Source organism: Myxine glutinosa, chromosome 1 (assembly GCF_964187855.1).
Source record: "Myxine glutinosa chromosome 1, kmMyxGlut1.1, whole genome shotgun sequence".
Classification (NCBI taxonomy): Eukaryota; Metazoa; Chordata; class Myxini; order Myxiniformes; family Myxinidae; genus Myxine; species Myxine glutinosa.
The window spans coordinates 20,222,630-20,246,350 of record NC_136261.1 but is presented as its reverse complement, the minus strand read 5'-3'; the positions used below and the strand labels follow the sequence as shown (position 1 = coordinate 20,246,350).

At 38.9% G+C, this 23,721-nt stretch overlaps 1 protein-coding gene across 8 annotated transcripts in view; it reads right to left on the bottom strand.

Annotated features, from left to right (window-relative positions):
- The window catches only part of DOT1L (DOT1 like histone lysine methyltransferase), a 129,851-nt gene that overhangs the window by 49,886 nt on the left and 56,244 nt on the right, over positions 1-23,721 (bottom strand). For all 8 annotated transcript variants that reach the window (XM_078786884.1, XM_068108026.2, XM_068107998.2 and 5 more), the window contains exons 13-19: positions 22,909-22,950; positions 20,881-20,952; positions 20,506-20,758; positions 19,496-19,606; positions 19,212-19,303; positions 18,197-18,298; positions 17,034-17,171 (exon numbers count right to left, since the gene is read on the bottom strand). In XM_078786884.1, coding sequence (XP_078643010.1) covers positions 17,034-17,171; positions 18,197-18,298; positions 19,212-19,303; positions 19,496-19,606; positions 20,506-20,758; positions 20,881-20,952; positions 22,909-22,950 — 810 coding nt within the window. The remainder of the gene's footprint in view (positions 1-17,033; positions 17,172-18,196; positions 18,299-19,211; positions 19,304-19,495; positions 19,607-20,505; positions 20,759-20,880; positions 20,953-22,908; positions 22,951-23,721) is intronic.

Genomic DNA, 23,721 nt, shown 5'->3' with positions numbered 1-23,721 from the left:
GGGTAGGGACTTGCTACGAGAAGCGCTGACCGAACGGGAGTGTCGGAGGAACATCGGATGAACGAGAAGGACCAGCGAAAAGAGTTAACCTGATCCATTATATTATGCGGTATCATTTTGGTAATTGGAATGAAGTAAATACAGTTAATAAACCAGACCTTTTGTAAACCTGTGTCCGGTCATTGGAGTCCTGAGTCCCCCACTACAAATTCCACAACAATCTGGAGGCACCGCTGACATCAATTGTACACACAAACAAGTCTTCTTTAAAAGGTGAGTGTGTCTTGTTTTGTCCAATATGATTTACGAACTTGGAAGTTATGGGTACATACATGGGGTAGCAGGTGGTCTGGGGCTTCTTTGCGCACCGATGCCGCGATATAGGTGGCGTGAGCCATCACGAATGGGATTTCGATAAACGACTGTAGCAATTTATTCGTTTTTTTTCTAAATGATTTCTGTAAATACGTATTTTGGCGCTGGTCATTAAGGGTCTTACTGTGACCTGGAAGCAAACGGAGCAAGTGTGCACCTTGCGACCATTTGCTTCCAGGACGTGTAAGGCCGGTACACTCGTTTACCCACCCGCACACGTATAAAGTACTTCTTTTTTTTTTGCACTTGTTCAAAACACTCGACTTGCTCGTCGAGCGAGCAACTTGCTCGGCGCTCGGCGAGCGACAGGGAACCGGGAAAGGGAATTATATTTATATATATATATTTTACCTCATTCCAATTTATGGTATTGCGACAAAAAGGCTTATATCTTTGGAAACGACTGGTCGGATTTAGACAAATTAAAACTCGTTCTATCAACAAATAAATTCATGACAGACAATCCCACCTCATGCCGGTCCAGAATTACTGTGAAAGATGTCGATTGGAAAAAAAAAAAAAAAAAAAAAAAGAGAAGAAAATTTTGATGATATGATTGGATTTTGGTTCAGGTCCGAATCCAGATCCGGCCTATCAGTGGGATACAAAACATAAACTGTTCACCAAGGCGGAGATATAATAATAATAATAATTCTGTATTATTTAGTTAACCAGTTTGTGTGAAACCTCAACCTAAATATAAAAATTGATCTGCTTGGTGTTAGTTTAAGGGCTGTTCCAAATTTATCCTGATTATGAGAGATAATTACAGGAAATGTGTACTGTTCTTGTTTGGAGATTATGAGACAAAAACAGCAGAGTGGGAATCGGCAGACAATGGAACAGCTAGCGACGAGTGTTTTGTGAGTAGCAACCACTCTCTGGTCGAGGCTCATAGAAAAAAAAATTGATACTTATTGATTTGGCACGCTTACAATAGATATTAATGGCGAGGGTTCTGTGGTCGTAACTGCCACGTGGTTTCAAAGTTTTTGTTGTTGCTTGCACGTGTGTTTTTTTGCAAGCACGTACGGGCAAGCACGTACGTGCGGGCACGCCCTAGTATATATAAATAGAGGTAATATTGAGTTACGGAATTAATTACTTTCAAGAATACACAAGGACAACCAAGAAGTTGAATGATATGATTGGATATTCTTCACACTTATGGAAGAAGTTGAATGATATGATTGGATATTCTTCACACTTATGAAAGAAGTTGAATGATATGATTGGATATTCTTCACACTTATGGAAGAAGTTGAATGATATGATTGGATATTCTTCACACTCAGGAAGAAGTTGAATGATATGATTGGATATTCTTCACACTTATGGAAGAAGTTGAATGATATGATTGGATATTCTTCACACTTAGGAAGAAGTTGAATGATATGATTGGATATTCTTCACACTCAGGAAGAGGTTGAATGATATGATTGGATATTCTTCACACTCAGGAAGAAGTTGAATGATATGATTGAATATTCTTCACACTCAGGAAGAGGTTGAATGATATGATTGGATATTCTTCACACTTATGGAAGAAGTTGAATGATATGATTGGATATTATTCACACTTATGAAAGAAGTTGAATGATATGATTGGATATTCTTCACACTTATGGAAGAAGTTGAATGATATGATTGGATATTCTTCACACTTATGGAAGAAGTTGAATGATATGATTGGATATTCTTCACACTTATGGAAGAAGTTGAATGATATGATTGGATATTCTTCACACTTATGGAAGAAGTTGAATGATATGATTGGATATTCTTCACACTTATGAAAGAAGTTGAATGATATGATTGGATATTCTTCACACTTATGAAAGAAGTTGAATGATATGATTGGATATTCTTCACACTCAGGAAGAAGTTGAATGATATGATTGGATATTCTTCACACTTATGGAAGAAGTTGAATGATATGATTGGATATTCTTCACACTTATGGAAGAAGTTGAATGATATGATTGGATATTCTTCACACTTATGGAAGAAGTTGAATGATATGATTGGATATTCTTCACACTTATGGAAGAAGTTGAATGATATGATTGGATATTCTTCACACTTATGAAAGAAGTTGAATGATATGATTGGATATTCTTCACACTCAGGAAGAGGTTGAATGATATGATTGGATATTCTTCACACTCAGGAAGAAGTTGAATGATATGATTGGATATTCTTCACACTTATGGAAGAAGTTGAATGATATGATTGGATATTCTTCACACTTAGGAAGAAGTTGAATGATATGATTGGATATTCTTCACACTCAGGAAGAGGTTGAATGATATGATTGGATATTCTTCACACTCAGGAAGAAGTTGAATGATATGATTGAATATTCTTCACACTCAGGAAGAAGTTGAATGATATGATTGGATATTCTTCACACTCAGGAAGAGGTTGAATGATATGATTGGATATTCTTCACACTCAGGAAGAAGTTGAATGATATGATTGGATATTCTTCACACTTATGAAAGAAGTTGAATGATATGATTGGATATTCTTCACACTCAGGAAGAAGTTGAATGATATGATTGGATATTCTTCACACTTATGGAAGAAGTTGAATGATATGATTGGATATTCTTCACACTTATGAAAGAAGTTGAATGATATGATTGGATATTCTTCACACTCAGGAAGAAGTTGAATGATATGATTGGATATTCTTCACACTTATGGAAGAAGTTGAATGATATGATTGGATATTATTCACACTTATGAAAGAAGTTGAATGATATGATTGGATATTCTTCACACTCAGGAAGAGGTTGAATGATATGATTGGATATTCTTCACACTCAGGAAGAAGTTGAATGATATGATTGGATATTCTTCACACTTATGGAAGAAGTTGAATGATATGATTGGATATTCTTCACACTTAGGAAGAAGTTGAATGATATGATTGGATATTCTTCACACTCAGGAAGAGGTTGAATGATATGATTGGATATTCTTCACACTCAGGAAGAAGTTGAATGATATGATTGAATATTCTTCACACTCAGGAAGAAGTTGAATGATATGATTGGATATTCTTCACACTCAGGAAGAGGTTGAATGATATGATTGGATATTCTTCACACTTATGAAAGAAGTTGAATGATATGATTGGATATTCTTCACACTCAGGAAGAAGTTGAATGATATGATTGGATATTCTTCACACTTATGAAAGAAGTTGAATGATATGATTGGATATTCTTCACACTCAGGAAGAAGTTGAATGATATGATTGGATATTCTTCACACTTATGGAAGAAGTTGAATGATATGATTGGATATTATTCACACTTATGAAAGAAGTTGAATGATATGATTGGATATTCTTCACACTCAGGAAGAGGTTGAATGATATGATTGGATATTCTTCACACTCAGGAAGAAGTTGAATGATATGATTGGATATTCTTCACACTTATGGAAGAAGTTGAATGATATGATTGGATATTCTTCACACTTAGGAAGAAGTTGAATGATATGATTGGATATTCTTCACACTCAGGAAGAGGTTGAATGATATGATTGGATATTCTTCACACTCAGGAAGAAGTTGAATGATATGATTGAATATTCTTCACACTCAGGAAGAAGTTGAATGATATGATTGGATATTCTTCACACTCAGGAAGAGGTTGAATGATATGATTGGATATTCTTCACACTTAGGAAGAAGTTGAATGATATGATTGGATATTCTTCACACTCAGGAATAGGTTGAATGATATGATTGGATATTCTTCACACTCAGGAAGAAGTTGAATGATATGATTGGATATTCTTCACACTTATGGAAGAAGTTGAATGATATGATTGGATATTCTTCACACTTATGAAAGAAGTTGAATGATATGATTGGATATTCTTCACACTCAGGAAGAAGTTGAATGATATGATTGGATATTCTTCACACTCAGGAAGACGTTGAATGATATGATTGGATATTCTTCACACTCAGGAAGAAGTTGAATGATATGATTGGATATTCTTCACACTTATGGAAGAAGTTGAATGATATGATTGGATATTATTCACACTTATGAAAGAAGTTGAATGATATGATTGGATATTCTTCACACTCAGGAAGAAGTTGAATGATATGATTGGATATTCTTCACACTCAGGAAGAAGTTGAATGATATGATTGGTTATGCTATGAGCCAATTGATTAAGGAAAATATTTTGTGATGGCCATATTGGCAATTTTATGGCCATATTCGTGGCAACTCAGTTAGTGCCACTGCACCTTTAAAATGCATCCCTGCGTTCATTTTTCGATCGATTGAGTTAAAATTTTGAACAATCGGATCTGGACTGTCGTTATTAACGACTCTAGCATGCACCCGTCCAATCAGGATGGAGCGGTATGGTCCCCGGATTATCACTGCCCGCAGTTTTAATTAATTTTACTTTTTCTCTTGGGCATATAATTTTGAAGACATGCATGTCATGATAGAGGAAATGTTTGTTCTGTTAAACGGAATAAATGTTGTTTATTTGTGTGGGTGTGTATTTTTGTGTATTTGGATATATTTTCACGACTAATTCCAGTTATCGTCCTGCAAAAGGTCTGCTCGTTCTTTTCCTTTGAGTCGTAAATTCCTGTTGAACTCTCATTAAAATGCGGAATTAAGTACGCTGTGTGATGATGGAGATCCTTGATGACGAATCAGGAATAGTGAATGAGCAGACAAATATCACGGATGGTACACCAGATAGGGAAAATGTAGATGAAACCCCTTTTGCTCAGGTGCTGTGTAGCGCTGCACAAAGATCCATATGAGCGGGGCCTGGGTGCTGTGTAATTAGTACACAAAGAACCAATTACTAGGGTGCTGAATAAACACAAAGATCCATTTTTGGAGCTGGTTCTCCCGGTGCTGTGATTTATTCAAAGAACCAAAATCTTGTAAGAATTAAGATATGATTTGTCGACATCATAAATACTTTAATATATGTAACGATTTTTGTAACGATCATCCTGCAAAAGGTCTGCTCGTTCTTTTTCCTTTGAGTCGTAAATTCCTGTTGAATTCTCATTAGAATGCGGAATTAAGTACGCTGTGTGATGATGGAGATCCTTGATGACGAATCAGGAATAGTGAATGAGCAAACAAATATCACGGATGCTGCGGCTGGAGCAGGGGAAGCGATTTTTGAATTGTTCAATGATTATTCGATATTGTTATGACTTATTGTCAATAGGTATACTAAGTGGCCATGAGGTAGCCTGTTGCTATGTGCAGTTTTATTCTATTGTTGATTATACCACATAGCTGTGGTGATAAAGGAAATGTTCGTTTAAATAGATGATTATGATAGGACCATGACTATAAAATCATGATGATTATTATGAATGATATCATAGGGTTCAAATGCAGAATGCTGCATGAACTTGGGAAAGAACTTTCAAGCCCTATGGGATAAATTGGGTATTACAAGCGATGGAGTTTCAAAATTTAGCATGATTGAAGAAATTTTACAGTCTTATTTCAGGAGTTTTACGAAATTTATATTGCCAAGAGATTTTGGATACTATTAAAAGAAAAATGATGAGATATTTTTCCCAATGAACTTTAATATCTGCCATCCATTTTGGCTGTCTCACGAATGAAGGATGAGTTGCCTTTAGTGGTTGCAAAGAAAATTTGTGGAGACCAGGCAAAATGGGGAAATATGTCAGATATGACCCTAGGACAGGACGGTGATTCATCAATTAACATGAGGTACGAACCAGAGGTGACGGTCAATGGATGGACCTGTCCTGACATCATTGGGGAAAGGGCTTATGCAAGGAGTCATCCAAAATGATTAATTTAATTTATTGATGAATATTGATGAATTAATTGAGATTGAATCTAATTGATTGAATTTAATTGAATAAATTTAACTGAATAAATTGAATTGAATATATTGATTGTTTGATTGATGAAAATGCGGTCTCAAGAAAGAAGCTTTGATATCTTTGCGTGATATTAACAATGTGGAGACAACCTGGGAATATTGAGCAAGGTGGTGAGTTTATATACAGATATATATGTGCGGTTACCATTGTGTGATTTCCCCGTCAACAGAGCGGACACCTGAGGATTCACCCATTTCATACTGACCCTCCGGCTCATCTGCAAATACTGATCTGTGAGATTGGATTGTGCAAAAGCCACGGCTGAGGGAGATTCTCTGGAAATCACCGTGCGAACAGGTGGAGAGACCCTTCCTGGAGGTACGAGTGAAGCTTTAGAGGAACAAACTACAACACATCCAACGCTACTTTGATAAAAGGCAGAATGGGAAATGGAGCCTGCAAGAATACACAAGGACAACCAGAGATTCCACAAAAAGGTACTTGTACACATCATATGTACGACCGTTATGGTGCAGAAGCTATAAGGCAGGTCGAGAATTGGTATTTGTGGACAAAGGGACATGATGAGGAGTTTCCAAGAGATGGTACATTTGAGCGAAGTCGATTGGAAAGATTGGAACAAAGATTGAAAGCCAGGAAGAGACAGAATCTAACGGTAGACTGGCTTGCATTCCATCTTTGGGATGGTGAATCCAGACAACGGGAACAGCAAGAACGGATAACGGAACTAGAACTTAAAATAAAAAGGATACAGGATACAGTGGAGGAGACAAATGCACAACTGCCCTCGAAATTAGGAATGAAAGTCACAGTTGTCCCATCTGATTTCCAGTTGTCTCCCCAAAAAGGACGGTACAGAGAATTTTTTCGTGTTTCAGGAGATAACGAGAGATTGCAGTGGCAACTCAGGGATGTAGAGATGCAGCCCAGCAATACAAGTGCACAGGTGCACAGATCAGACAACGACAGAAACCGGTGTTTCGAGTGTGGAAAGATGGGACATTGGAGAAGAAGATGTCCGTATGTCAACAGGAAGACAAGGTCATGGGGCAAACCAAGATCAAGGGTACCAGTGCTTACCGGTACCTCAGACAATGATTAGGCCTTCATTGCTGCAAATCCCAAATGATGATTGGCCTCAACAGATTCGATTACTGGACAAACATGAATAACTGTCGATGATTCTTGTGTCTGAAAAGTTTTCAGAGCAAGAATGATTCATTTTTTCTTTTTTGCTTGTTAACAAATTAATAATTAATTGATCAAATGCCAAAATTGGATCTTCTATTTTGGGCACAGCAATTTTAAATTTACAAAGTTTGGAACAATTGCGTTGCAATTTTTTTGGCAAACCAAGTGACAAGAGTCACATGATGATCAGGTGGGAATTTCGGACTATTGTTCCGCACGATTGATAGGTCAATGGTCGACTGACATGCAAATGGGTGTGTAGTCAAAATTTGGATAGATTATTGTGAAGGCAGAAAGGGTAATTTCAATGTGACATCATAAGGGTTTTCTAAGAATGGACTTTTGGTTTATTTGTCTATAAGCATTTTGAATTTGATTGACAAATTTTATGAAATTGAAATAAAATTGACACCCATCTGATCTGTAAATAATGGTTCCAACGCAAACAAATATGCATAATGCATGTGTGTGTGTGTTTTTGTGTATCAATCTTACAAGATTGTTGACACCGACAGTGTGCCTGTCTGGAAATGGATAGTTATATGTGGATGGGATTGGGATATGTGGATGGGATTGAATATCCAGAGAATCCGTAAAATAAAATAGAAATATAATTTGATTATGAACATTATCTCTTTTGTCAAGGGAAATGGAATATAAAAATTTGATGTGCTGGGTTATGAGCAGCCATTAATTAATAGTAAAATTGTGAGTAATTTTGGGATTCCATTTTTTGATAGAATGTATATGAGAATAACATCTATTTATGGATATGAGCTTCATAAAAGGAAATGAGGAAGTACAAAATCATCCAAATTTGGGAGAGGTCTTACACTGACTTCCCAGAATACTCTGCTCATGGATTTTATATATATAAACTTGAATTTTATCAGCATATAAATTGTGCTGTATGTATGGATGTGTTTTAGGCATAGATGATATGGGAAAATAGTAAAGAAAATTTTGCTGGTTTGAACTATTGTGGGTTTTCAGTTCTGGAGTTTAAACAAAGTCACTGGTTAACAGATGAGAAAGGATAGTAAATAAATTATTCTCTGCTGGGCAAATTAAGTACGATATTACTAAGACTTATGAGAGCTATTGTTCCGCCTTACAGCAGTGGAAAATTATTGGGAAAAATTAGATCCAACATAATGAATCTATAAAAGAATGTGATAGGGATAATATCCTCAATTTGTACTAATTATTTGATTGTGGGTAAAGGAATTAAGTCATCGTAGTGGATTGTTAACAGCAGCCTGAAAATGTCCTGAGAGTGTGCATCCATGTAATCAGAAATCCCAGATTTGTTTTTTACAAACAACATTTTGGTAGAGGTCTTGTGTGGAACACTTCCTTGGTAGATAAAAAACGGTACTGCATGCTGGCAGCCACTTTTGCGGCCAGTTAGGCCAAACAAATTGAGAGGAAATTGTAGTTAAATACGTAAGTTACACATGGCTATTTGTAAAAAAGGAAATTTGTTGAGATGGGAAACATTTTTTCGAAGGTTTATTAAGGTGTTATAATATGACATGTGGCAAGGCAAACTATTGGATGGGAAAATTAGATCTGGCTATAGAATAAATTTATTGACCCCTTGAAGTTAATTCTTCGAATCATTGTTTCACTGGCATTTTTTGTTCAAATTGGAAATAGTTTGGTAGAGCTTTGGTTAAAACCTTTGGTTGCGGTATCTTGGAACGAAATGATAAACCATAGGAGATTGATAAAAATTAAAAAAAAAGATGGACCCAAAATAGAAAGTTGGATTCATGCCCCTCATTGCAAACAAGCACATGGGGCTAAGGTGGACGATCCCACAGAAAATGAGGCTGCACCTAGCAGCCCAGCAGAACATTCAGTGGTAGATAAATGATAGTCGTGATTTACAGTCATTTGAATTACATTTTAACACCCCTTGCATTGATAAACATTACATTTTCAACATGTGATATTCCTACTTGGAATAGTGACATTTATTTGCCTACATGACATACAATTACCTGCTGATATTAATACAGCATGAGTGAAAAATGTATCACAACTACACTCATGATCAGGGGATTGAGTTCAACCCCGGGAGATAGGGGGATCAGGGTAAGACAAATAATCTGATTATGTTACATATTAAGGGATTTTCTTTATTTACCTTTTAGGAAGCTTGTTAGTTTGGTATATAATGTTAAATGTCATCGACATATAACTATGTCATAGGTATGAATATATACAAGGAGTAGCAGACTTGTTTGTTGGTTTAGTAGTTATATTGGCAATTGTTTTAGTGGTGGCTTGCTTGAAAGCCTTAGTGACGGTGTGTTTGAATAAGGTAACCAACAACACGATGATAACGCATGAAGTGACAAATGAGGAAAGAAATGTGGAACCAGAAAAGGAAGACTTTTATGGCGACATAAACAGTAGAATTAAGATAATGGCATAACGACAATGTTATGAGTTGTGTCAATTACAATATCAATGAACTCATATCACCACGAGTGACACACTGTTAGGAAAAAAAGAGGGAAAAGAAAAAGTGGAGAGGAATTATGGTAATAATACATTATGCTTAATTTGTTGGTTTGGGAAAATTGTTGTTGGGAATTAGGTATTCCCGTTTGTGATTGTAATCATATACAATGCTATTCTTAGTTTAGTAATAAAATACATACCTGATTGAATATTATTTGTGTGACGCATATAAATGAATATAACTTTTTGTGTTAAGGAAAAACAACAAATTGTTGAATGTGAAACTGTCGGAAGATATACATGATTATGCTGATTTCATGGTAAGATGTACCCTATCTGATTCAGTGTGTGCGGAAAGCAGATTCAGATGTGACTGAGCATAAGGATAAGACGAGATCACATTTTGGAGGGATTGCTAACGGAATTGGGAAGAAGAAAGAAAGAAAATTTGTGGCTAAAAAATGAAGTTAACCGTGGCATACACCCTCTTTCTCAAAGAATGATGAAGACATTCTCCTGTGTAACTTGGAGATGAATGCTTACCTTCACCAAGGAAATTTATGTGACCATTTGCCTGGATCACACTGCAACATATGAAAGAAAGGCGATCACTTACTCTTGTTCGAAGGCTTCGAACATTCACCACATCAAAAGTTGCAGGACAACGACATTTTACCGGCAACCTCTGTGAAATGCGGGGACATATGTTATTACTTCACCAACTTCCGGGGAGCCAGCATGAAGCTGCAAACCAATGGCTGTGCCTTTTCACAACAGCTGTGCGCGATTCTGCGGGCCACGCCTGGTATGGACCATGGATGACCTGAACACCATGGTCCCAACATCATTGTGGATGCATCCGGCATCCCTGTTCCACATCTTGCTGGCCAATCAACGTCACACCAATACTTGCTGCCCACTCATAATGAGGGAGGAGGCAAGTTGACTACAACTGGGCGAAGGCCTTGTTCAAGGAATCATTATGGTTCACAGCAAAAAGTGGCAAGAATGCTACATGGAGAGAAGGGTCAGTCTATGACTCCGCAGTGTTACCACAACAGCGAAATCCTACACGAAGTAGTGCAGGAGCTATGAAGACATTAGGAGAAAATGTTTCATACCTGGATTCAAACACAAGTGATCAGCCCTTCCTTTCAAACAAAGTCAACATGTGTGTGGAGGCAAACGTTTTTTCCAGATGGTGCAGATGCTTTACAAAACTTGAAAATGAAGTGAAATTGTTGTATCTTGGTGATGGTGAAGTGTTGTTTTGAAAATATATTTGTGATGCAAATGCAATAGATTGAACTATATGGAAGAAGTCAATGACCACCGAAATGTTTTGTGATTCTTGCAGGATGACGGTGTATGCCTAAGGGAATTTGATTACCAAAGTTATGATTATATTATTTACTTATACTTGTAATGATGTTTACTTGTAGTGATTGACTGTTTACTTATATTGATGTTTAGATTAATGGTTAATATAAACAAAAAACAAAAAAATGAGGGAATTGTGGAAGTGTAACTCAGTGTAACTTATTAATTGGCACTGGTAACTTATTAATTAACCTGGTAACAAAGCAGATACATTTTACATGCAAACTCTGTTAAAGACGAGTTTGTAAATGAGTGTCAGAATGTGCATGAACATGGTAATCTCTTGAAACACCTGGTCAAGGCCCCAGGCTAGAGCACCCCCCCTACTGTGTAAATGGAAATCACAGCAGGAGGGGAGCGAGCTGATGCCAGGACTCGGTGCAATGCATGACCTCGGGGCATCAGCGGAGAGAGGATTAAGTCCAGTTTGGCGATATAACCGAGAGCAAACGTTGGGTAGGGACTTGCTACGAGAAGCGCTGACCGAACGGGAGTGTCGGAGGAACATCGGATGAACGAGAAGGACCAGCGAAAAGAGTTAACCTGATCCATTATATTATGCGGTATCATTTTGGTAATTGGAATGAAGTAAATACAGTTAATAAACCAGACCTTTTGTAAACCTGTGTCCGGTCATTGGAGTCCTGAGTCCCCCACTACAAATTCCACAACAGTCCCATATTGAATTTATAACCAATCGGGGTTGAGTATGCGCTGAATGAAAATATTGTATTTGTTCTTATTCCATCGTTATGAGCACCATCAATCAAATCACAATGAATTAATACCGAATTTATACCGGAGGATATTTGAATGACATTATCACTGCAAAAACGTCCTGTTCATTTCAATCTTTTTTGAGGTGAAACCCAATAACTCTCTGAATGAATTATTAATCGTGACATCAACTTTAAAATTATTTTTAAGTTTAATAGTTGATTTTGAAGTATGTTTTTGAATATCGATTGCAATATTTCTCGGTTCATCACCTTGGTCTTCCATAAGACAAACAATTTCAGAAGATATTTCGGAAATCTCGTATGCTCCGGGTGAAACTGTTGTAGTTTTACATCTACTTCCTGGATTATAACTAAACTTGTTATTTTTCTCCGTGATATTAAAAAGGGTATTGTAAGTTTCCATTGACCACAAAGAAGCCTCATATTCTTTTGCAGGGTCAAGTTGTAGAGGGTAAGGGAATGAAGCAGTGTAATCACTTGTTGTGAAATTAAAACGAAGAATTGTGCTTCTCATCTTATTTAATATGTAATAAAATATCTTAGTATTGACTTTTATTAATTATTTTCATATTCATCAACTGATCTAAAATGGCTGATACTTCATTAAAACAATTGTTGTTTCTGTTAATTGTTTCTGTTTCTGTTTCTGTTGTTTCAGCCTTCTTACTACCGAACAACAATAACAATCTGTTCACTAATTGTGATGGGTCATTTGGGAGAAAACTAACACCTGAACCAAGCTTACTTAAAGCATCAAAAATATGTTTCTCATTCTCATTCTTGCTTCTTTTACCAGCAACATAAACTCCATAATCAAGCGAGTTTAGTAAATCAATATGTACTTTATCATCCTCATTTTCTGTGTTCAACGGTTTATTAAAATACCTCGATTCACCCCTCTTACTCTAAGCTTGTATTCCATCTTTTGTAAGAAGAAACATTAATCTAGGGGTTAATTTAACAGAGGGTTGAACAGAGGTTAAGAACACAAATTCATCATTATGTATCAATACCTTTTCTTTCACAAGATGAAACACTGCTGTTTCTTCTGTTGGTAAGAGACCTGCTATAGTTTTTGAATCTGCTGAATATTCATTGTTTAGAAAAGCCTTCACAATGTAATCAGGAGGTTGATTTGTCTTTTCTCGTTGTTGGAATCATCATATTGGAATTCTCCTTTTTCCCCTAATTCTTGCTCTCATTTGACTAAAATCTTCGAGCATTTGAAGTTTTTTCGGAGTATATTCTATCGCAGGAATTGTAGAGGGTTGAGAAGTTTTAAAAAGTGGTTTAAAAAAATTATCGTTTTCTTTCAACCGCTTCTTCACCCGTTAATTTCTGTCTCCGTTTCTTCTTTATCTCTTCCTGTTGCTTTACAACTTTTGAAACTAACTCTTGATGTTCCTTAAACCTTATTACTCTTTCTTGTACATTCATTTTCTATATATATTAATTCAAAAATATCATTTGCTGAATTGTAAAGGTCAATGGGGAAATTTTCCTTTTCTTTATCATTAAAGTAGCTGTGTTCAAATAAATCCTTTTCTTTAAATATTTTATCAAATTCTTTATTAGCATTAATACGAGTTGTAATTTCTTCTTCACTAATACTCGTATCTCTGCTTTTCATACGTTGGCGTTGAGTTTCTTCATCAACATCAAAACTGAATGATAAAATCTTAACTCCATTAAGATCATACAATCTTAACTCAGATGTTTCATAATTTGTCTCATTCCTTCTGGATTAGTTTCTAAAATCCCAAGACCACCAGATTTTAGTTTCTTTAACTCACTCTTACAATGTGAATATTTTGTCGTGCCAAGACAGACCTCCTCAAATATTTGACCTTCGTTACTCAATCGCATATGTTCCTCCATTGAAATGTAGTAATAATCTTCACCTTCTACTTCTGGTCGCATTGCTCTGGTTGTTGTAGATACAATACGAATCATAGGGAGTTTTTAAAAAAAACTTACAATCTTTTCCTTTTTACTACTAGCAACGGGACCCGCCCTGTGGGCGGGGCTTTAAATGGGAGGCCCAAATGAAAAGGCAAAATATCAGAAATTGAAGGCTTTTTTTTTATTTTAAACGATTCATATAAACATCCATTGAATCATATCACACGCAAATCATCAAAATCTAAACAGTACATGGCGCCCATTTTGAAAAAAGATTGAATTCTGCAAAACGGAAGCGGTCGCTACACGTCTTTCTCAGTCGCACGTTTATGTGTGAAGAGTGCGCGCCGAATCTGTAACACGGAGGCGGCCGCTACACCTGTTTCACAGTCGCTTTGCACACGCTGCCATGTTACTTCGGAGCCGCACGTTTATAAAGGAAGAGTTAGTCAGGAGTCGATCTACTCTATCCTGGTAGTAGAATAAACAGTATTTGTAGAATTTCAACAAAAGCCACATCACTCTTCATATCGGTAAATATTATTCCATTGTGTTTGGAAAAACTGGAAAATTGTAAAACTTGTAAAACTTTCACTCAAGCTTTTGGGTCTCAATATCTGCCATGATCTTTCGTGGGGAAAACCACATTTCAAATCTGGCCTCCAAAGCCAGTCGCCGACTGGGCATCCTCCGTCGTGCGAAGTCCTTCCTTGGCATACCTGAGCTCCTCACCACATACAAGGCTTTCATCCGCAGCTCAATGGAATACTGCTCTCCCCTCTGGGCTGGTGCTCCTGCCTCACACCTAGCTCGCCTTCACGCTGTTGAAACCAATGCATTCAGAATCATTGGAATCTCCCGTGATGAAGCTAACTCCAAGGGCCTCTCACTCACTCACCGCAGGCAGGTTGGTGGTCTTTCCGTCTTCTACCGACTCCTCTCTGGCCTTGCCCCCCCCAGCTCTCTCTGGGCTCTGTCCCGCAAATATTCCTACAGGTCACACAAGATCTGCCTGCAACCCTCTTATGGTTAAACTGCCAAAATCAAGACTCTCTGCTCACCTTCACTCCTTCATTCCTCTTTTCTCCTGCCTCTGGAACAAACTCCCTCACTCTCTTCAATCCCACTCCACCCTCCAAGTCTTTAAAACAGCTGTTCACCACCATCTCTTATCTTCCCCCATCCAAAACCTTGATCTTTTCTACCCCCGCTAATTTCACCCCAATTCCACTTTTTTGAAATACCAACTTCTGTCCAGGAAGTCCTTGGTGTCCTTGTGTTTTATACTTCTCCCTCCCCCCCCCCCCCCTTCCCATGCCTCCTCCCCCTGGGCCCTCTCCCTTCCACACATCTCCCTGCTCTCGGATGTTGTGTTTGTGTGCTTCCCCTTCTCTCCCCATCTTGTCTTCCGCTCCCTCTTTTTGGGTATTTTGTTTGTCTGGTTGATTTGTTTGTGAAGTAAATGTTAGCTCTTTCACGAGCCTCGATTGAGTATACAAAAAAAAAAAAAAAAAAAACTTGGAAAAACAATATAGCCTATTTTACTCCAAGGGGTCCCAGGAATACCCACCCAAAATATCGTTGCGATCGGTTGAGCCGTTTTTGTGGTACCTTCGAACGGACGGACAGATATTTGGTGAATTATAGTAAGATTCAAGAGCTTAGATTTATGAAAGTTTGTTCCTGAAGCAGATTTACCCACAAGATTAATAATAATAATTGTCATTTATGTAGGTAATTATTTATATATAAAAAAAAAATCAGTTCGCATCTCATCTTGTTTCACATTAAATTGGCGTCAAGTTGAAATAAATTATACCAACACATCACTTCCAAACCAGGAGGCATCCGTGTGGTACTCAAGTCTTTGCAGACTGAGATTAAAGCTCAATGGTCACAAATAGACAAAGGCAGAGATGACGATCTAGATTTCATACATATGCATAATATATACATACATATACACACACACAGACACATTATCTGTTCTCCAGCTTATAAGCAATTTCAGAACGTCCCCGTCACATTGCACTACACTGCGATCCCAACAGGGCTTCTCACAGCGTGAATGCATCCTTATGGTGATGGTTCAAAATGCCACAAGCAAATAAAATAGCATACCTGCAAACATGTTTCACCCTTATTAGAGCTCATCAGGGCAGCATAACGCTCAAGATCGTCTGCATGAGCTTAATTTCTGGATGGGAACTTATAAACGGCAAAAACCTCCAACTGTGAATATTAAGAACAATAAAATTGGCCCCATTACAGCCAATGCTACACGATTTGTAACCAGGTGTTGTCTGCCACACCTTTGCCTTGCTACAGCTGCATTAGGATGACACAGTTTGTGGTTGGACATAATGACAACGAGAATCTGTTCTCCTATCAAAAGCAAAACAAGATGCTTGATATTCACAAGTCATGCAGCAATGACTGCAATGGGAGACACACACACACACACACACACACACACACACACACACACACACACACACACACACACACACACACACACACACACACACACACACACACACACACACACACACACACACACACACACACACACACACACACACAAGCAATTAATGGGTGATGCCTATACAGTGTTGCCCTTGTATTGCATATCAGATAGACCCTGCAGGTTTCCAACTTGTACATTTCTTTTAACTTCTTGCTTTTTATTCCTAGTTTTAACTACTGGAAAAAATGTAGGTGCCTGGAGTTTCTCCATATTATTAAAAGTTCCCACAATACTCACATGTTCATTAAATTTTCTTCAATAAGCATTCTAAAATAAAATAAACAAAACAATAATATCAGAACATTACAACACAATTCAAATGTTGTTGTTTTTTGCAAAATTGTAACCTTTGCTGTGGATCTGAAAAAGAACACAACAATAAGGAATTTTCCAAATAATCCAGGACTGTTGGCAGCTATGAAAACATAAACACAAGATCTGTTCCGTAAGCTTTAAACAGTAGAGAGAAACGAACCCACTCGTAACTCCCCTCAAACTGACTCGTACTGTGACAAAGCAATTATCTGTCCTCACCATGGCTCATTCTTACCAGCTCTTTGCACTGCTGTGTAAGTGCAGCAACATTCTCTTGCAGCTTCTCTTTGGAGTGAATCAGCTGTGCCCTGCGTTCTTTTGCCTCTCTCCGCACATCGTCAAACTCTCTCCACGTCAACCCAGCCACGTCGAGCTGGAGTCGGGGTGAACGCAAGTTGCAAAGAAAGGCACGCAATAAATGATTGCAGAAATGGCAAATGCAGGAGAATACGCGACTTTCGAAATGACGCATGAATGCTCAATGAGGCCTTTTGTACATGCACTACAAGTGTGTTTACAGTGATTCAGTTCACCTCGATGGGCACTTTTAACCTGCCGTTGCTAGCCGGAAATGTGTGATTGAATTCGTCTTTTTAACATCTTTTTCAGCATTTTGATGAATAAGTGGAAATTTAAAAGTGGTTAACCCTAATTGTTCTGTACTGAAATGCAAATCAAACTCACAGAAATATTATTTAGGAACACGAGAAACATCCATGGAAGAGAGGAGTTGGGTTTGTACCATTTCCTGTGAATACAATTAGCTAGCTTTTACCAATAGCTTTTAGCAATATAAATGAGCTTTTACCAATAGATGTAAAAATGTTGTATAATTTATCTTGTGGCTCTGCAACCAAACAAAATAAATACATATTTATAATAGCACTCACAACCCATACAACTCCGACTCCCACCCCTCTTATTCCTACTCGGTGCATCGACAAGCCCCGCATATGACCTTTCCACTGGCGGTACAAATTACGAAGGTTTGGGTAGCACACAACCATCTACGAACCTTCCGCCTTTCACGGGTCCACATTGTCGGGAGTTTTTGCAAGATAGACTGCAAGATATCATCTTTTTGGATGAGTTGATCAGAAAGTTTTCTAAATCAACCATTGTGCAGATGCACACCCCTTTCTCCCAGGTACATTCCATGTATCTTAGGCTTTTAAAAAAAGCTTTGTGAACCGTTTCATGCTGTAATCCTTATCTGGCACACATTATAAATGTTTAGGCCGCACCAATGGAACTCGCTACTAGGGGTTTCTACGCATGCGCACCATGCAATCTTTAGGCAGATTACGTCATTTTGAAAGTTGTGTATTGGGCAGTGTTTAATAAAGCAAGTTTGATTTTGAGTGCAGAGGGGGAACGACTTGCAGCACATGTCCTTACTTGTTTACAGCGTGTCTTGAAGCAGGCAAGGAGCTCGGCCTCTCTCTGGCCACACTGCATCTGCACAGTCTGCATTCTCTGCAACAACTCAACACGCCTTACCTGCACAGGGAGACAATCATTAAAAAGCCCATGGCTTTCGGTGCTGAAAGCCCAGGTTAAATACGACGTGGTGTTGATTTGTCCATTGCTTCCCAATGCCTGTTGTACACTTGATGCATTCAAAGATCCTGCCTGAGCCTTACACGGTCAAAAATAATAGACATGTATGTGGCTCATAATTCATGGCTTCTTGCTCATTACATGAGACTGCAGATTTAGCACAAGTTATAAGTCTGAAATGCTCCAAAACTACCACTCAAACATGTGCTCATGGTCCAGTGCCTGCACGAACAATAACAAACGAAGGCACGTTTTACCGATTAATAAGCACAACGTTGTCGATAACCAAGACTACCTATGCTGGGGTTTGTCGAAAAGTGGATGACGAGCATCCTGGAGGGGTCAATGGGACCTTTATTCCTCCGTTTGCCATCGGTCACGACTCCCATGATGGCAAAAAGTCAAATGTTGATAAATTATCGCTAGGACCTCCCACTCACATCAACACATTTCCATCCATTCACCTTGAACCCTTTGGTGTAATAATTTAGACTGTTCTCACACAACTGCTTCTGGCAAAAAGCATGTCAAATATTATCCGTTTTTTTTGATGAGCTATCTGCTCTCAAACTGTTCACGGCTGCCATTGTTTTGGGCAGTGAGTGGGGCTGAGAAACAATTTCAGCTCTATGAAATAAGCATAAGATTGCCAAAAGGCTTGCACCAGTCAAAGCCATGAGGTCTAGCTTGCATGTTCCCATCAGCCACTTGGCTAACCTATCAAGTATTATCAGCATCAGTTTCTACATAGCAATTGCTCCACGATGACAGACTCAGTTGCATCACAACCCAAAAGTTTCAAATCACCAGAGAAAGAAAAAAGAATGGACAGTGAAACACTGACTCCACTCACCCTCTCCCTCTGCAGTGACCTTTGTAGATTACTGCGGTATTGCGGCGATCGCATGAATGACATCATCTGCAGGAACTGTAGCCGATAGGAGTCTGGAAACACAACCAACCACATTTTGGCGGCTTAGTCCACCACACAAAGACAAATCATGTCGTTCGTTTGGAAAAATTACATATTTAGTTAGAACTCAAACCACCATGGTTACATCATCCTAATCATTTTCAGTTGTAAATATGAGAGTCAGTTGAACAATTCAGATGTGCTCACAAAATACAGCCCCTTACCAAGCAGTTTCTGCAGTGCAGGTGGTGTGCGTGTGTTCAGAGCCTCGCTGGCACAGGGCAAGTTCCAGGAAGGTAGCTGGCTTTGTGGACTGGCAGTCATTGGGACAGCATCTGCAGCAAAATGCACAACTAAAAATTCTCCTCCATCAACACAAAAATACCAAAACAGGTATTTTTTTTGTTTGTTTCTTTAATCTTATGATTGTGTTAGTTTGATTCTACATGCTGCCCTGTCTTCTTGATTTATCCAAATTGGTAAAAAATTTTTTGAGAACTTCAACTTATTAAGTTTCATGTTCTTACTTTTTCTTAAAATGAATGAAATGAAGTCGAGCAGCATGCAGCAGGAATTCACAATCATGAGTTCCTTGATTTAAGTCAACCATAACTTATATTGGGCTGAATTTATCTTCAAGCTGTACTCAACAGCAAACTAGAGTGGCACCCCATTCTGTGCTAAAAGTCCTTTCATGAAAAAACGAAGGAAGGCAGGATGGCCTGGTGGTATGCACACTCCTCTAAGCCGCCCAATCCGGGTTTGAATCTGGGCCCAGCTACAAACTGTCATCCCGGTGTCACACAGGTATAAGCGAGGCATCGATGTTTTCCATCCCTCGTATCGACGTTAAACTGGGCGTCACATCGGCCAGCATGAGGTGGTTGATATTAAATATCCCACGGTGTCCTTCGTGAAGAGTAAGCGAGCACCCTGAACAAATTACAAATTCCTGCCATGACCTACAGAGGGTGTTGCATCAGCGGCACAGCTGCACCCTCAGCCAATGAGGCTACACGCAGCCATGTGTGGCATAAGAAAGAGAAAGGAAAAAGGAATCCTAATTTTTCTATCTGGAACTTCTTTACAATTGAATCAAATAATTTAGCAATAATTACCATTTGTTTAGCCCATGACAGGCAGATAAGGGCATCTAAAATGCTTTCTCTTTTTATAAGCAGTTCATAAAGCAAGAGATAAAATGGTTGTTTCGATTGTGAAAACAGCAACCAACCTGTCTGCACAGCAGTGGAAGCTGCAGTTGTGGCACGCGAGTGGCGAACAGGTTGGCAGTGCCTGCCCTTGCGAGGCCGCCCTCGCCTCTTCAGGGCAAGACGTCTTCCTCTGAGACGGCGGATGCGAGGGAATGGTGCAACTGGTGCAAATGGTTGAGAAAGGGCGGGAAGACTCCGGCTCACCGCCGCTGAGCACCGAGAATCCAGAGGTTGTTTGGGTGGTGCTCTCACCCAAGGATGAATTGCTGGGGGCTGCTCGGTAATAAACACGAGAGTTTTCTAAGTTTGACTGATTTTCAGCACTTCCCCTTGATAAGAGTTAAAAATTAAGTGAAAAAAAATAGAGGAGGAACATAAATAAATAAAGAGCCTACTTTCTCTGGGCTGGTCCCGTTCTTATTTTCCTTGTCCCTTTGATGCCGCCTCCTGGCTGCCTCTTGTTCCTCCTAAAAACAAACAATAATGAACAAAAGGACATTGTGGTTAGAGTGTCCACCATGAGTCTGTGAGGTTGGCAATTTGATTCAGACTATGGCCAAATGACACCAAAGACTTTTAAAATGGTACCTGCTGCTTCTTCGCTTGATGCTCAGAATTAAGAAGAGAGCACAGACAAACCCCATGCATTGGCATCCCTTGGGGAAGGAGATTTCTCCCGAAAATTACCCTGTTGACTGTGGAAAAAAGCTCATTGCCACAAGATGGCGAAATCTGCATCCAGTGCGTTCTTGAAAGTCATTTCTATTTGAGTATCCTTCCAAGGAAATTCAACACAGGAGGAGGCCATTAGGCCTAACGAGCCTGCTCGATGGTTGTTTCTGCTCTACGCCTTTTAATACTGAACATCAACATCAAGCAAGGAAGCAGCACGTACCATTTTAGTCTTTGATGTGACTCTGCCAAGGTCAATGGCCTTGTTTGGCCGAAGCATTTTCTGCAGTCTCTGCATTTGAGTATGTACATGACTATGTACGACAGCTCTTCCATGAGATTCTTATTTCTTATTATTATTCATTCTTAATTGGTGTGTTGGTGTTGGCTGGTGTTGCCTGGTGTTGGTGTTGGCTAATAGCCTGGTGTTGGCTTAGCGGTTAGGGTGCCGGCTTGGGATCCTAGGATCCTGGGTTCGAATCCCGGTCGATCGCTGAATTAACGCTAGGGGGGTTGACTCAGCCTGTCATCCTTCCGAGGTCGGCAAATTTGAGTACCAGCTTGCTGGGATGAATGATCCCGGTGTGTACCCCGGTTTAGAATAGGTACACCGTATCCCTGCGCATCGTAAGAGGCGACCAAGGGTTGGCGTCAGGAAGGGCATCCGGCCATAAAAACATTGCCTCAAAACAGGGAACCATGATTGTCATGGGGCCTGCAAGGCTAACCCCCGCTCTAGCAGGGAAAATGGCCTTAAAAAAACAAACAAACAAAAAAACGATCATATTCATTCTTAATTAATTATTATTTCTTAGCGCTAATTGAAAAAAAAAAAGGGAACACAAAGAAGATTTATGCATACAATGATGAAACATAGGAGAAAATTTTAATTATTTTTCAATCTGAAATAACAGTTTATAATCAGAAAGTCTTTACAATTAAAATCAACGAAACATGCAGGGGCGTCCAATACTTTTCACATGAAAGTAAAATGGCACGTTCACTTTGTTTTTGAAGTGCCACAACTTTTAAAATTCCAAATTATATCATTGGAGAGAATTGTTAAACAACTGTGAATAAAAAATTTTTTTAAATCACTCATAGAGCGACACTTGTCAAAACAGAATGAACAAGAACAACACTCGGTAGAGAGCGTACCTCCGCCAGGCTGAACAGTTTACGGTTTGTATCCCACTGATAGGTCATATCTGGATCCGACATGCACCAAAATCTAATCGGCATGTTCTTGTCACCCACCCAACTCATCCACCAAGTATTGTCAAGTCATACACAACTTTTGAAATATCATGCTACATATCGTTTTTAGCCCTATCACCGAATGGCGAAGAATCACTTTTAAAATTATCTGACCCAGATCTGGATCTTCAACAAAATCGAATCAATTCTTCCTTGTCAAACACCTAAACCTGTCCACCAAGTTTCGACCGAATCTGTCCATAACTTTTTGAAATATCATGCTACATATCATTTTGGCCCCATCTCTCAATGGTGAAGAATCATGAAAATAATTATAGTATCCAGATCCAGACCAAAAATGTGCATTGCTGTCCTTTGGCGGTCACCAACACACTAAAAAAAATTCAGACCGATTGCTTGAAAACTGTAGACAAAAATCGCGTGAGAAACAGACAGTTAGACAGACACTACAAACCAACATACATGGCAAAGTAAAAATTGCAGATGCCAGTTACCTTGACAGACTTAACTCGGAAATCTCGAATTATTCTTACCCTGAGTTTGGGGTTTTTCAGGCTGGAAAAATAGTTTTCAAGCTGCAAGGCAATAACAAAATTAAGTGAGCAATAACAGCCAACATATGTTCACAGCGTTCATACACGTATTTGTTAATGGGATTTAAAGACTTTTCCACAACTTTCAAGCACATTCACAAATAATTAAAGGATGAATTAGGTTTAAATAAATTGATCGATTCAACAGCCAAACAAATGGCAATAATATTGTTGTGGTTTTGCAATAAAGAACAACCCCTCTAGTTAATTACACGACAACATGTAGCCTGCAGTAGTCAGTTATTTCTTATTAAATGTAAAGATTAGCTCCCTTCCCATTGTGTAGTAATTAAAGCAGATATGCATTGAGTTTAGGCAGGATTTCAAACCTATGTATAGTTGAAGGAAGACGTTGGTTCATGTGCAAGGAGGCGTGGCTTCAAGCACAGTCCACGTGATCAACCGTGACTGTGGTAGGCAGGGATAAAAGAACCGCCCACGTCACCAGCAGGTAACCAATGAGAGGGCGTGGCCACGTCACCAGCAGGCAACCAATGAGAGGTCGTGGACACCACCAGCAAACTTCACCAGCAAACCTCGGCCAATGGGAGGCTGTGGAATATTCAAGGAAGCCTTTCCACTCGATATAAACCCATGTCCATCGCACTTCGAGCTCTCTTCTCTCTCGCTGCCCTTTCTCGTCGTGGTCCTTCAAGCTGGCTGTCCGACGTGCTGGTTCGTCCTTCCTGCACGCGACCTTCGTTCCTCGTGCTGGTGCTTGAGCTGAGCTGAGGTCGTTGCCTGCGGTGAATC